Source organism: Naegleria lovaniensis (genome assembly GCF_003324165.1).
Source record: "Naegleria lovaniensis strain ATCC 30569 chromosome Unknown tig033, whole genome shotgun sequence".
Classification (NCBI taxonomy): domain Eukaryota; phylum Heterolobosea; class Eutetramitea; order Acrasida; family Naegleriidae; genus Naegleria; species Naegleria lovaniensis.
In genome coordinates this window covers 461,330-476,123 of record NW_025407854.1, presented here as the reverse complement: position 1 = coordinate 476,123, position 14,794 = coordinate 461,330, and the positions used below count along the sequence as shown (strand labels likewise).

The window sequence follows — 14,794 nt, the reverse complement described above, 5'->3', positions numbered from 1 at the left end:
CACTACAATTTTGTCCCAGTTCTTATTATTTGACATTTGACTTGTGACCCGTTCTCATCACACAACAAAAAATGTCAAAATTCGCTGGCCAGGAAATTCGTTCCAACAACAATCCTCGCCACCGCCATCATCATTATTTTCTCACATTATTCACCATCACCAGTCTCCTTCTCCTTCTCTTCTTCTTCTCTCACTCTTCTCACGCCGCTGTTTCCTCATGTGCTGAAAATCGAGCTCAACTTGTTGTTTCATCCACTGCTGCTGCTGTTACATTGGATGCCAGCTCGTCGTTGGAAAATTCAGTGATCACCGATGAGTCTTCATCATCATCGACACTCTTTATCAGAAGAAGATTTGGAGCCGCTGCTGGTGCTGGTCCAAGAAGAGCACAAGGTCGTTCTTCAACTCCTATTCGTGTCGCACGTCAAGGTGCTGCTGCTGCTAGAAGAAGAATGGGTCCCGGAGGACGTGCTAGAGTTCGTGGCGGTCGTGGAGGTGGTCGTGGAGGAGGTCATGGTGGTCATGGAGGAGGTCATTATCATGGAAATCGTTATTGGTCGAATTTCCAAATGCCTCTCACACCTCAAGCAAGAAGAATTTGTGGAAGAACTGTAAGGAAATATGATGGAGCTGTTGGACCAAAAGTTGCTAAAACTGGATATAAAAGAGCACCTTTTAATGGATTGAAATGTGTGGCTTGTGAGGTGGATTGTGCCAATGCTAAATTGGATAAGGAAACGACCTTGTTTGAAAAGTGTGAAACTCAATTCCATTATTATGGATGTAAATTGTCAAAGCCATGTTTTAGTTTGCAAACTGCTGCTGTTTCACATATTGAGGCCATGATTGCGGTGTGTATGCATAGAAATGGATGTGTATTGAAGGAAGAGCTCAAGGAAAGAGGATTGAAAAAACTTGCGAGAACCATCAAGAAGAGTGTTGTTGCTTAATGTATGTTTAATAAATCTAATTTTCTGAGCTATATATATCGTAGACTGCTTTTTCTAATTCTTATCCTATTGTATTATCAAAAAACATCCTCCCTACTGTCTAATCCAATTAATTCTCATCTCAAAAAAATGGAACCACAGGAGGCTTCTCCATCCTCCAACATCATCATGACGACAACAACAAATTCTCAACAACCACCTCATACTTCTCCGATGACGAGTTATGAAACTTTTTCAAATCCCACATTTATGGAGGATATCGAGCTATCTCAACAATCATCATCAATGCCCACCACGATCATGTCTGCTACTGTTCATCATCATCATCAGCACTCGACCAGTCGATTACGAAGACATAAAATTTTGTTAGAGAATGAACAAGATTTGGAAGAAAATGTGCAACCTCTAGAGCACGAAGGGAATTTGGATGCTCGGAATGATAGTCTCACTTCTCGACATGACGGAACACAGTTGGATCAACAACAAAATGATGACGATCATCATGAACATTCAAATCCGATTCAATCTCATCGTTTGGAGTCGATAAAAAATTGGAAAACTCGAGTGAAAAGTTTAGCTAATTGTCTCTTTCATAATTTATTGTTAATTTTTACATTGATTGGAGTGGTGTTGGGATTGATTATAGGAGTCAGTGTCAATGTAGCAGCGAGTGAAGAAAATTCAACTATTGAAATTACTCCTGAAGTCGTTGCGTATGTGAAATTACCAGGAGACTTATTATTGAGAGCTTTGAATTGTTTAATTGTACCATTAATTGTATCGAGTATGATTAGTTCAATTACATCAATTGTCGATAGTGTAAATGCGAGAGAAGAGACAGTTTCGGCAACATCTCTCACACAACATACAAGTGATATGGCCAATTTCAGGAAGCAAAAACACAAAGCACTATTGAAAATGGCCTTACTAACATTATCCACCTATTTAGTGACTACCATTATTGCAGTCATTACAGGTTTAATCATGGTCAATGTCATCAAGCCAGGACAAGTTGTGATTAACAATGATCCAACTACAAATTCTACTGCCATCTCATCAACAAGAACAGCAGTTTCGACGTCTCCACAAGTTGTCACCACCCCACTCTCGCCTTCCAATATGATTTCATTGAATGGAGAATTGTATCCTCTGAGAGGGCTATTATTGAAAAGGCAAGAAATTGTTTCCAGTGAAATTATGTCAACAGGAAATAATTCACACACAAATTCATCATCATCCTACAAGCAAATTGTTTCTATTATTGAAAGTTTTATTCCATCCAATCTCATTGACGCAGCATCGGCCGAAAATGGAGGAAGTGTCAATGTCCTTGGACTCATTGTATTTTCAATATTTATGGCAATTGTAATGATTCAAATTGGAGAGCCTGCCAAACCAGTGATCAAATTTTTCAAATCGTTGAATGAGATTATTTTGAAAATGGTTGCGTTTATTATTTGTTATGCACCTATTGGTATTATGTTCTTAATTATTTGGCGGTGTGTGAAAGAAAAATATTTACTTCAATCTTTGAGTCAATTGTTAATTTATATGCTCACAGTGCTGAGTGGTTTGGTGATTCACTCATTCGTTACATTAACCATAATTTATTTAGCATTGGTGAGAAAGAATATTTTGAGACATGTTTGGAGTGTTTTTCCTGCTCTTTTGACAGCTGTAAGTTTTTTCAAAGCGGACTCATGAACAAGACATGTAATTTTATTACATGCAAACGTTTATTGAATTGTGAACTACTTTGTGTGATTTAATGTTCAGCTCGGAACGTCCAGCAGTTCTGCAACTCTTCCATTGACCATGAAATGTTGTGAAGAGAAAATTGGAGCTCAAAAAGAAGTCGCTTCATTTGTATTACCATTAGGCTCTACTGTGAATATGGATGGTACTGCCTTGTATGAAGCGGTTGCTGCAATTTTCATTGCACAATCCTTGCAAGTCAGTCTTGGAATTGGAGATATGTTTGTTGTGGCAAGTAAGTTTCATTTTTTTTCAAGTTTCATTTTGTTATGAATTCATATGTTGACAATAATAATATTAACGAATCGATGAACATTTTTCAATAGTCACTGCAACACTTGCTAGTATTGGAGCTGCAGGAATACCAGAGGCTGGACTCGTCACACTTATTCTCGTAATTGAATCTGTTGGATTACCAAAGGAAGCTGTTTCTCTCATTTTGGCTGTTGATTGGTTTTTAGATCGTTTCAGAACTTGTGTCAATGTTTATGGAGATACTGTTTGTGTAGCAATTGTGGACAAGTATGTTCGATTTGATCGATTGTCATCAACCAAAGAGCTGGACAATTCTCACCATGGAGAAAACAATTCGAATCGAAACAGTGAAATTCCACTCTATAACATTTCTGAAAATACTAAATTGGTATAAGCATTCGAAATGTTTCATCGTTTCAACTATTGATGCTATAACTGAGCTATCTAATTAATGCCATATTTCGATAAGAATTGAGCAATATTTTGAAACGGACCAAGCTCACCACTCAATGCATGTTTGAAAAAATCGATCAGGGTCGTTATTTTCAAATCAAACTCATCATAATAAATCAAGCTCCTTAAGATTGCAATTCCATTTCGCACAATAATAAAATTGCGCATGAACATGAAAAAAGAAAAAAATGTCCAATTGTTGAACCATCATAAATCGTCAACAACATATCTTCCTATTCATCTCCATCGTTCAAACACTCCTCTGATCATTCATCTTTATATTATTTATCATCACAAACAGCTCATACCGAAGAAAAGGTGAGCATTATATTTTATCCATTAAGACCGGTACTGTGCAGAATTTTCAATCTGTTTTGTGTCCTCTTGATTCGGATCGGAACCATAACGGCAATCTCCCATCACCCCACACAACACTTTTTCAATTGTTTATTTCTAAAATCTTTAATGTCGTTGATCAATACAACCCTCAACAACGAAGAGCAGGCACAACATCAGCAAATTGAATCCATCATATCACCACATCATTCCATTTCTTCACCCTCGTTGTTATCACAAATTCCAGATCCCCAAACACCAGCCTCAGTCATTATGGCCTCTCAAAATTCAAACCCGAAAGGCCTTTTCATATCTGTTCCATCTTTAAATCCTTCATCAACCACATCTCTCGCCTCTACTCATCTGATCTTTAACAATAATAACAACAACCACCTCTCAAATTCATCTAGCAGCAGTAGCAGTAATAGCAGCAGTGGTGGGCCCAATCATTTTCATCATCATTATGGAAGTCCTCGTACCACCTCGAGTAGTAGTGCTCTTCCGTACCCGATAAAAAGTTCAGCCTCAGCATCAGTGCATTCGGGATCGTCGACTTCTGCCACCTATCCATCCTCCTCTCCATTGTTGAGCAGTTCCGTTTCATCACCAACATTGAATGCAACCAATACTGGTCAAAATTCTTCTCCTCTCACTCCCGTGAATAATCCTTCTGCTAGTAATATTTTGTCTTCAGGTGATACCTCGAGTCAAAACCATGGTATTGCATCCAACTCGGAAAATCAAGTAGAAGATTTTGGAATACTTATTACATGCTGTTTACAAAATGATTTCATTGGAAAGTTTCCAGGGTCTGTTGGTACCAATTATTCGAGCTCATTAGATTACGACTCGAGCACGTTCATGCACGTTGGAAAACCCGAGTCACAACGTCTACTCGGAAGTGACTATAAGAGTGGTCCATTGAAATCATTCATGAGCTGGGCTCGAAGACAATCCTCAAATCATTTGGAAATTATTCATGTGAGATTTTGGAATGAAATTGATCAAAACAAGTGTAAAATGTCAAGTCATCACAATAATAGCAGTAGCGAAAGTCAGAACAAAAAACACCATCCTTCCAGTGCTAATGCAACTTCTCCAACAACTCCTGAAGTACCATATATTTGCAACGGCTTGTTCTCAGTGAAAGGCACCTCAGGAGCAAATTTAGTTTTGAATCTCGATAAGGACATACCGAACAGAGACAATGAGTCCTACGTAAATATTACCAATGTCAATGCATTCCATGGCACGGATTTAGAGACAAAAATTGCAAAAGCCATCGAGAGAAAGCAAAAACAACTCGATGCAGAAAATTTAACCAATGGCACTCACAAAAAGCTCAATGTTAAAATTGGTGTGATTGGTGTTTGGACCGAATCCACGATTCAATATTTATTTTATGAGCTTTCAACGAGATTTTCACATTTTTCCAAGCTTCTTTCCACATGCTCAGCTTTGACTGCAAGCCGATCACGACATCAACACTTTTCCAGTCTCCAACAATTAGAACGATATTTCAATGTTTCAATATTTTATAGCTTGTGTGACTTCCAGGAATGGCTCATACCATTCTGGTGGAAGAAAACCCCAAGTAGTTCAATAGTTAGTAGCGGCAGATTTTTATTTAAACAATTAGTTCGTTCGCCCAGTACGCCACAAGATTTGAGCGCTGTTTCTGAAGTCTCTCCAATACCCATTCTGGATATGCTGGATAGTGAAGAATGCGGCTCACAACTTGGCACTAGTAACGATGAGAATGTAGCACATCAAATAATGCCTTGTTTTCATTGGAAATCAATAGGTGATGATTTGAACAAACTTTCAGATGTGGATAAGGAAATCATTTGTTTATTATATCATGATAGTACAGATGTTGTTTTTTCACGATTGTCTGGAGGTCACTCTGGATCTTGGGTTTTCAAAGTTCGTTCCAAAGATTTGATGGGACACGTACAAGCTACGTCCATTCTCAAGATTGGAAGAAGAGGTCCCATTACAAGAGAACGTGTTAATTTCGAAAAGGTTGAGGAAATTTTGGGAAATAACGCACCTCAAATTCGTGGATTTTGTGAATTGAAAGATCGAGCAGGCATTAAATTTGCCTACGCCAGCATGATTGAGGATGATTTTCAATTTGCATCGTCAGATTCAGATTTAATGTCTCCCAAAAGTCCAACCTCACCTCACATTGCAGCAGCGAGCATGAAACGATCGCCATCATCATTTCGAGAATTGTACATGAGTGGAGGAAGCATGTCGACCATCAAATCCATTCTTCACCGTGTATTTTATGGAGTCTTGGGAAGATTTTATGATGCAGCCGTGTCTGAACAAATTGACTTGTTTGAGACGTATGATTTTGATGGAAAGGGCTGGGCCTGGCATACAGGTGGAACTGACAATCCAGATGCCGTACGAGGTCGAATCGTTTCCATATTTTCTGAATTGCGAGATTGTTCCTTCTTTGAGCCAAGACAAATTCCAAAATCACAGATCCTATCAACCACTACTGCTACTACTCCAACAACCTCTGTCACTTCAACTCCCACATCATCTATTGAGCCCTCATCAGCTCAAGGAAGTATTTTTGAAATATCACCAGAAGAGTGGGATAGATTCACACAGGAACAACAGAATTCTCAACAAAATTTGAAAAACTCGACAAGTAGTAGTACTACAAGCTCTTCGTCGACTTCAAGCACGAGTCAAACGACTTCGCACTCTCCATCCAATTCTCAAAGTCCTTCCTCAATGATTCCAAACGGTGGTAGCACCACCACTATCTACATAATTCCACCAACACAGCAACAACATGGCGAAGAAAAGTATTTAATATTTCCAGGTGGTTTTCGAGTGAAAAATATTGTTCATTTCCTTCGTGACTCACTTCCGAAAATCAAACAAGGTTATTTGGCAAAATCGTTCCACTATGTCTCCTACGTTCATGGAGATTTGAATGGCAGAAATATAATTTTAGATACCAATGAAAATGTGTGGCTCATTGATTTTGAATACACAGAAAGAACTCACATTTTGAAAGATGTAGCAAAATTAGAAAACGATATTGTCTTTGAATATACGCCCATTGATAGCGAGAAGGAACTTGAAGAGGCTCTCATCATTACTAAGGAACTGATTTCAGTGAAGGATTTAGCTGAACCTTTGCCCATCACGCTTGTTGGTTTGAAATCTGAAAAATTGAAACGAGCCTGGGAAGCTGTTGTTGAATTACGCAGCATTACGAAACGACTGGTGAGGGGTGACCGTAATCCAGTTCAACTCGATATCGTGTTATTGAGATATGCACTGCATAGCGCAACATTGAGCTCTCTCAGTATCTATCAGAGAGCATGGGCGGTTGCTACTGCTTGTGCATTGGCACAAAAGATTGAACGAAAGGCCTTCCGCAATGACAAGTATCATATTGATTGGATTAATTTGAAAAGCGTTGATTCGATATGGACTCCTCATCCAGCGGAAAAGTCACCACATCATGAACAGGTGACCGCCACAAACTCAACAACAGCATCTGATCCATGTGTTAACAGCGAAGAAAGTCATGCAACCAGCAAAAAACGTAAACATGGTCGGTTAGGAATTTCCATTTTACCAGGTAGACCTTCTCACGGCGGTGTCATGCAAAATGATTTGCGAGTACTTCAAAAGAATAATGTAAAAAAACTTGTCATTTTAGCGACACAAGAAGAACTCGAAAGACTTTCTGGAGATTTAATTCAAGAAGCCGCTCACATGGGCATTGAAACGAAATTTATACCTGTTCAGCAAAGGCATCCTCCTCCAATGAATTATACCATATTATTATGTGAATGGATGCGAGAAGCCATTGATGTGAATTTAGAAGATGTCGTCATTGTCTCAGTATCTGGTTTAGGTCGCTCTGGAACACTTGCTTCATGCCTATTACTATTACGTCAACCATTGGCAATGGATGCAAAAACTTCAATGAATGCTGTCAAACTTGTGAGAGGCCCTAGAGTGATTGAAAATTCAAGACAAGCTAAATTTGTTGAGGAATTTCATCGAATTATTTTGCGGAGATTGGAAAAGAGTAGTATGGTCGATTTTTCGCAACATGCCAATCCGTCATCGTCGACACAACATATGAATACGAGCAACAATCATCATGGCACGACGACAACACCATCTACCACCAGTCATACAATGAGGACAGCATCACCAAGAAAAGCTTCATTAGGAAATATTCAACACGAATTTTATCCATTCATGCAACATAATGTAATGCATGGAGGCGAATCTCCAAGGAAACCTGTCTTTACACCCTTACTTTTATCTAGTCATCATCATTATGGACATTATGGGAATAACACACCTTCAATGACTGAAGATTTGAGCATTTATTCTCCTCTACCAGTCACTTCCAATTTTTTTCCAGCAATGAACAATGGAATGAATAATACTTCGACAGTTGAAGAGCAGCAAAAATCAATGATGAAAAGTGTGAAATCGTTTGATTCACTATCTACCATGTATTCAGAAAGAAAATAAAAGCAACATAATAGCGAGTAAAGCCGATTGTTTACTATTCTACCATCGATGCGATAAGATGCTTGGTAGGTTAACCATCTTGGTAATCACTTTTTTAGAAATAGGTCTGAAATTTTGTCACATAAATTCTACCTTGAACTCTTTCTCATCAATTAAATCAAAATTGAAAGAATGCAAAGGAAGAAAAATCTCTAATCGAAAGGTTGGTGTAATGGCAACATTTGTAACGCTTTCTTCTTGTTCTGAACGTTTTGTTTTAAATAAAAATGCAATGATGGACTTTTTGGTATTATGCAAGCCGGTCATTTTCTCCAAATGTTCCTTTGCGAGAAGTATGATATCTCTTTTACGATGTCGAATATTTCGTTTTGTCTTATTCTTCTTGATTATGGAATCAGAAGAAATTGGCTGTCTCTCATGATCAGTATGACCGTGTTCCTCAAATTCTTCACATGAAGCATGAAATTTTCGTTTTTTCATGGCTATTTCATCTTGTTGGATTTCGTTTTCTGATCCAGATGAGTTGACAAAAGTTTCAAGCTTACGTTTGAGTGGTGAAGAATGTTCGTGTGAATGATCTTCGTCAGAATCTGACATGTAGGAGTGTTCTGATGAGGAATTTGATTGGGCCTCCTCGATGAGTATTTCATCCAAATTGCTTTTGGATTTTCTTCGAGTGAATGCTGACATGTTTTTTTGTTCTTTCACTCGATCCAAATCATTCCAATCAAAAAATAGTTGAATCCTTTTCACTACATTCATATCCAATCGTTCAAGAAGAGAGCACATGGAATAATTCGGATATTCAATACTGGTATGAGATGAAAAATATCGATAGCCCTCAATTTTCGAGGTGTCCAGTAATAAGGAGCTGAGGGTTAAGAAAAATTTGACCATTCGTTGTGCATGACCTTTCTTTCGATATTTGGGAGTGATGAATAGCTGCTTGAAAGTGGAATGCACATCCGTCAACGTGTACTTTTTCACTGTCTTGGACAAAAATTCGAAATAACATGTAAAGTATCCAATACATTCACATGTGTTGTTGTTCGTTATTGACGAGTGGTTGACATTTTGTTGGTGACCTTCCTTGTCAGACGAATGCTGTGTACCATTTTGGACTTGTACTCTCAGTAAAATAAATGCTTCATTCTCAGGTCGAATACAACTCTCTAAGGCCTTTTCTTTGATGATATCTAACAAATGATGTTGATAGCTCATGGGAGAAAATTTTGTGTTGTTAGGGGTTTCCGTAATCGTTGTTGTAGCGCTAGAAGAGGGAGACGGCGAAGCTAACTCACTGCTTTGACTATTGAAACTATTTTCATCCTCCATGGTGCCATTGTAGTAATGGGACAATAGAAGCTCCAAACTCTTCTTAATAGAGTTTTGAATATTTCTTTTGGAACATTCTACCATTTGTTGGAAAGTGACTTTCGACGTTGCAATAAATCGAGCATCTTCTCGTGTCGCTAAAAAATTACAATATGAAAATCTTCGAATTTGATCTTCGTTGTTGGCTTTGGTAATGATATAATACACATTTGAGGATTTTTTTTCAGTTGAGGATGTATCTTGTTCTAACTCATCTTGCAACGAATACTTTTCAAAAAACAGAAAAGGATCACGTATTTCATCTTGAAAATAAGGTATTGTTTTCACCGAGTGGTCTTCTTCTGACGAATGCAGTATAGTATTCGCAATGTTGTACAAATTTCTTGTTTCCAAACATCGTGAACAAATGAAAAATGGTATGGATTGAATTTGTGATTCAATTTTTCGTAATTCCAATTCCATATCAAAATTAGATGATGAATGTTCATTCTCATTCCATGATATTGAACGATTAGCATCATCCGCACTATTTACAGTAATATCTTTTTCAATTTGTGAGTTTGGATTTGAATGCATTTCCTCGTCATTTTCTATTGTACCATTTTCATCATGATGATTCAATGCAACAGCCTTTACAGATTTTCTGAAAATTAATTCAACACGTTCTTTCAAATCGCCCGTTTGTGCAGAATTGTATAACTGATCGGAACAACACAATAAATGATACCACCGATTACAAATATCGCAAGCAATCATATTATTCCGAATTAATTGTTGAATGGTTTTGTTGGTGCCTTTATGAGAAGTAAATCCCTTCTTACATTCTGGACAAAGAAATTCATCGGAATCAGAATCGGAGGGCTGTTGTGATTGAGTCAGATATTCCAAAGAGCTTGTACTGTTTTGTGATTCCGTTGTTGTGGTAATTGAATTTAAACTTGTATTGTTGTTGATAGGTTCGTCTTCATCGAGTTGCGTGTTGTTCATGATGATGTTTTTGGCATGTCAGAGTGGATTGGATTTCAATTTTTTTTTCGTTTTTTTAACAACGAACAAATAAGCACTTCCTCCGAATGTTGGAATCGGACGATAAAATTTATTGCAAGTCTTTCCAAGTGTAGCCATATTGAATCATGGCCATGAAAGACTGCTGAGCTTGTGCTGCAACTTGGGGTAAATGAAATTTGTGGAATATTGAGAGAATCAATGAATTGTTCCAAAATTACATTTCCATTCACGTTCCAGTTAGCAAAATTCTGAGGATAGTGACCATTTATATTCTTCAACAAGTCGAAATTGTTTTCATTTTCCTTATTGAAATAATGCCCAAGTACACACAAGAGTCAACACTGTAACCTTAGTCATCATCATTGTGTGGTTTTTTGTTTGTGTCGCTAATCAGACAACCCTGTTATTGAGTTGAATTGGTCAGATCTAGCCAGAGAAAAATTACCGTTGGTCAATTAAGGAATAATTAGAAGGATTTAAGGAAGAGTAGAATAGAAACGCGAGAGTTCATCTATCACAAAAAGGAAAGGTAGTAATTGTTGGAAAGCGTACAAATCAATGATCTCTCCTGTAACACTCTATGAACATGCCAATGGACATTATCGTGTGTGCATGTCAACCCAACAACAATTCTGTTTGTGAACAGGCCAATGCTTGATTTGACAGTGTTTCGAGCAATACCTGACCTCATGACAAGCACCACATCTCTTTTTCGCTTCTTTTCCACATTGTGCACAGATGTAAGGAAGTCTTTCGCCACCACAATTTGGACACACTCTTCCACGAGGGTTCTCTTCGTGATCAGATTCTTCGTCCTCATCATGATCTGTGTCGTTTTCGGAATCTTCTTCTTCCTCGTCAAGATCACGTGGATTGCGTCCTCGAGTACTTGCCCTGCCAGAATTGGGTCTACGAGAGGAGGATGATGAGGTTGCAGTGGATGGCTTTTCCAAATCTTTCAAAATCTTTTGTTTGAGCTTCAAAATCATGTCATTATTGGGTTCCTTCTTGAGAGCCATTTCCAAAGTGTCAAGAGCTTGTTGTCTTTTGCCCATCAATTCTAAAGCCACTGCTTTCCTGTAATAACCTTTTACAAAGGAAGGATTGGCTTCAATACAATTCTGAGCTTGTTCTATGGCAAGTTTATACTGCTTCATGTTGATATGACACTGTGCCATATTGGAATGCAGCACATGTTTGAGCTCGGGATTGTCATTCTTTTGCAAAGCTCTTCCGTACCAATCGAGGGCATCGTTGAAATTTCCTTGCTGATATCGTCAAAGGTCGTCATGATCGTGTTGTGAATTTACGGACCCGTCATGAACATTAATTGTAATGAAAATGCCAATGAACATTGATTGCCACACAATTTCAGAATGATCAAGTTAATAAATAACAATATTGTAAATACTCTCCTAGACGTTCTCCAAAAAAACATACCTGAAATTCATCATTTCCAATGTCTTTCATGAGGTCAGATGACATTTCTGTAAATGGTTTCACTTCCTTGTATCTATTGACATTATCAACAAGATGAACGCTTCGCATATCCACAATTCCATAATTGCGCGGGTCCAATGCGACACATCCACGTGTAATTTGTTTTAAACGATGTTGAAGCTTCTTCTTATTGCTGCTCTCAAGAGTGGCCGCAGTATTTGAAACATCTTTCCATCCCATCATTAGGATCAAGTCTAGACAATGTAAATAATTATTGGATAATGAATGTTGAAAACGTCCAGACAAGCAACGAGGGCACGTAGGTCCACCATTCACACAATCATATTCTTTCGATTCTACCAGCCAACTCATGCACTTGTTTAACAGTAATCCTGGAACAGAATTCGATGCATTGAGAACGCTTAAAAACAACACTTTTAGACATTTCCAATGACCGAGAGTGACGGAAATTCTGAAAGGCTCGAAGAGTGTATCGAGTGGAAGAGTGCCAACCTTTTCACAAAAATACTGTAAAATAACATCTCTCTCCTTTTCGCATGCACGTACAAGTGACGTGGTAATGTCGGCTCCTTTTTCAACCAAAAATTGTACAATTTGTAAATTATTGATGGACACAGCTATTTGCAGCATCGGTTCTCTTGAGACTTGACTTTGCACATTCACAAACCAATGTCGAGAATAAAAATTATAAAAATTCTTATAAGGATCATTTGGATAGAAATGTTTTCTCTCCAAGTTTTCCTCTGTCTTTGTGATTGAACAAAAACCATAGACCGTATTTGCATTTCGAAGTGCCCAATCCAGTGCACCTGGTACAGCAAGCCATAAATCCAAATGATCCATAACATAACTCGCTTGAGAGGATGGCGCACAGAAACCAGAAGGTGCATTTCTCCAACTCTTGGAAATTCTCACCGGTGTTAATTTTCTGACACCAACAAGATACTCGTATACCAAAGGAGCCGTAATTGAAGCATGAAAAATGGGATCTTTAAATGGATTGACGGTACCAGAAACTTCTGCACGAGCCATTGCCACAGTGTCTGGTGTAAACTTTTTGATTACATATTCACAGAGAGCTAAACTCCATAACAAGGTACGAGTTGGTGGCGCATTCAGCAAACTTTTGTGCTTTTTTAAAAAGTCGTACGCTTCCTTCCATCGTCCTAGTCTCATAAGGCTGCAATTCATTCATGTGGTAATAATGTTATAACAAAATATAGTGTATATCAATCGTTGTTATGGAGTACATGTATGATCAGTGTTGTCGCACGTGAACAATTCAAAACTCCATACTTACCACTCTGGAATGTGATACATGTAGTTAATCCAAGAAATCCATGTATCATGAATCTCATCATCCAACACGAGGCACCTCTGATAATTATCAAGAGCTTCTTTGTATCGACCCATCTTTCTCAAGCAATTCGCTTCACCAATAATTGCTCTCATAAATTGTCTCAATTCGTGATTGTACCAAGTTTGTCCCTTCCTGTTATATTTCAAAACTTCTTTCCTCTTCTTTTCCAATTTTTCACTGTAGTACTCCTTGTAATGAGATTGAGCTTGTCTGTACAATTCGAGCGCTTCTTCAAAACTTGTCGCTTTATACAAGGCTAGAGCATTGTAGGCTTCAATACAATGCTCAGTAATTGCGAGTGCATCTTCCGCCTTTTGAATCAATTTCTTTTGCAATGATGTGTTAATGCATTTTGGATTTGATTTGTCTTGTACATCAAATTCATCATATTTGTACAATTTGTGTGCTCTTCTTGAGGCCTCATAGCACTCTCTTGTTTTGAAATATTCTTTTTTAAAATCTTCTTGCATGAGATCTGTGTGAGGACCTGTAAACATGGTGCGCATTAAACCATGATATCAGATGGAATCATCATCAACAATATCAACAATAGCATGATATCAGATGGAATCATCGTCAACATTTTCATGTTTTCATGTGCATGAACAACATGAAAAAGAATGTCAATTATTATGACACGTAGTTCATTTACCAGTTGATCCGATCAGTCAATTCATCGATTTTTCAATCGTTCATCACAACCTACCTCCATTAAACCCTGCAAAATTACCAGCAATGTTGAAGACAATGGGGCCCGATGATATCAAATTCATATCCACAAGCAACTTGAACAAATACGTTTCGTCTTCTTCATCATGTGTCGAATAAAACTTTTCAATTTCCTTTCGGCACTTTTCAGGAATCACACACGGTTCCTGTGGAAAGGATGGGTTGCACTTTTGCAAAGTTTGATACACGTTTATAATTTGAGTTTGTGAGTGGCTGTTTAAAGTAGTAGAAGCATTCATGGAAGTTGTTGTTGGTGTTTCATTTCCAATGATATTATTGTCGGAAGAAGATCCAATTTTTGTATCTTCACCTAGAACATTTTGTTCATCATCCACATTGGGAGTTGTTGTTGTTCCTCCTTCTTCATTATCGTCAACAACACTTGTATTTGTTTTTAAAGGCAACGTAAAATCAAACAACTTTCCGAGTCGTTGATCATATCTTTCAAAAATCAAAGGCTGTGAGGGATTGTTGCAAGACAAGGATTGAAACAATCCACCACCAGCCGGACTCATGAAGGGTATATCACCAAAATCGAACATTTTTTTGTCATGATTCAAGGCTTGCATGGTCCGAAGGCAAACAATTAAAGAAGGACAATCATACACATGGTCAGTAATCA

The 14,794-nt window shown here is 37.9% G+C and overlaps 5 protein-coding genes across 5 annotated transcripts; 3 read left to right on the top strand and 2 right to left on the bottom strand.

Annotated features, from left to right (window-relative positions):
- Positions 1-71: 71 nt before the first annotated feature.
- On the top strand, positions 72-950 carry C9374_008299 (uncharacterized protein; the record flags this gene model as incomplete). Its single annotated transcript, XM_044698359.1, has 1 exon — positions 72-950. One exon carries the CDS (start codon positions 72-74, stop codon positions 948-950), a length of 879 nt encoding a protein of 292 aa, XP_044545922.1.
- Positions 951-1,079: 129 nt separating this feature from the next.
- On the top strand, positions 1,080-3,354 carry C9374_008298 (uncharacterized protein; the record flags this gene model as incomplete). The annotated part of the gene is made up of 3 exons (XM_044698358.1): positions 1,080-2,627; positions 2,727-2,940; positions 3,032-3,354. The coding sequence occupies 3 exons, from the start codon at positions 1,080-1,082 to the stop codon at positions 3,352-3,354; spliced, it is 2,085 nt and encodes a 694-aa protein (XP_044545921.1).
- A 524-nt stretch (positions 3,355-3,878) lies between these two features.
- On the top strand, positions 3,879-8,279 carry C9374_008297 (uncharacterized protein; the record flags this gene model as incomplete). Its single annotated transcript, XM_044698357.1, has 1 exon — positions 3,879-8,279. The coding sequence occupies one exon, from the start codon at positions 3,879-3,881 to the stop codon at positions 8,277-8,279; it is 4,401 nt and encodes a 1,466-aa protein (XP_044545920.1).
- A 117-nt stretch (positions 8,280-8,396) lies between these two features.
- On the bottom strand, positions 8,397-10,601 carry C9374_008296 (uncharacterized protein; the record flags this gene model as incomplete). Its single annotated transcript, XM_044698356.1, has 1 exon — positions 8,397-10,601. The coding sequence occupies one exon, from the start codon at positions 10,599-10,601 to the stop codon at positions 8,397-8,399; it is 2,205 nt and encodes a 734-aa protein (XP_044545919.1).
- A 620-nt stretch (positions 10,602-11,221) lies between these two features.
- On the bottom strand, positions 11,222-14,714 carry C9374_008295 (uncharacterized protein; the record flags this gene model as incomplete). The annotated part of the gene is made up of 4 exons (XM_044698355.1): positions 11,222-11,890; positions 12,063-13,263; positions 13,384-13,930; positions 14,150-14,714. The coding sequence occupies 4 exons, from the start codon at positions 14,712-14,714 to the stop codon at positions 11,222-11,224; spliced, it is 2,982 nt and encodes a 993-aa protein (XP_044545918.1).
- Positions 14,715-14,794: the final 80 nt, after the last annotated feature.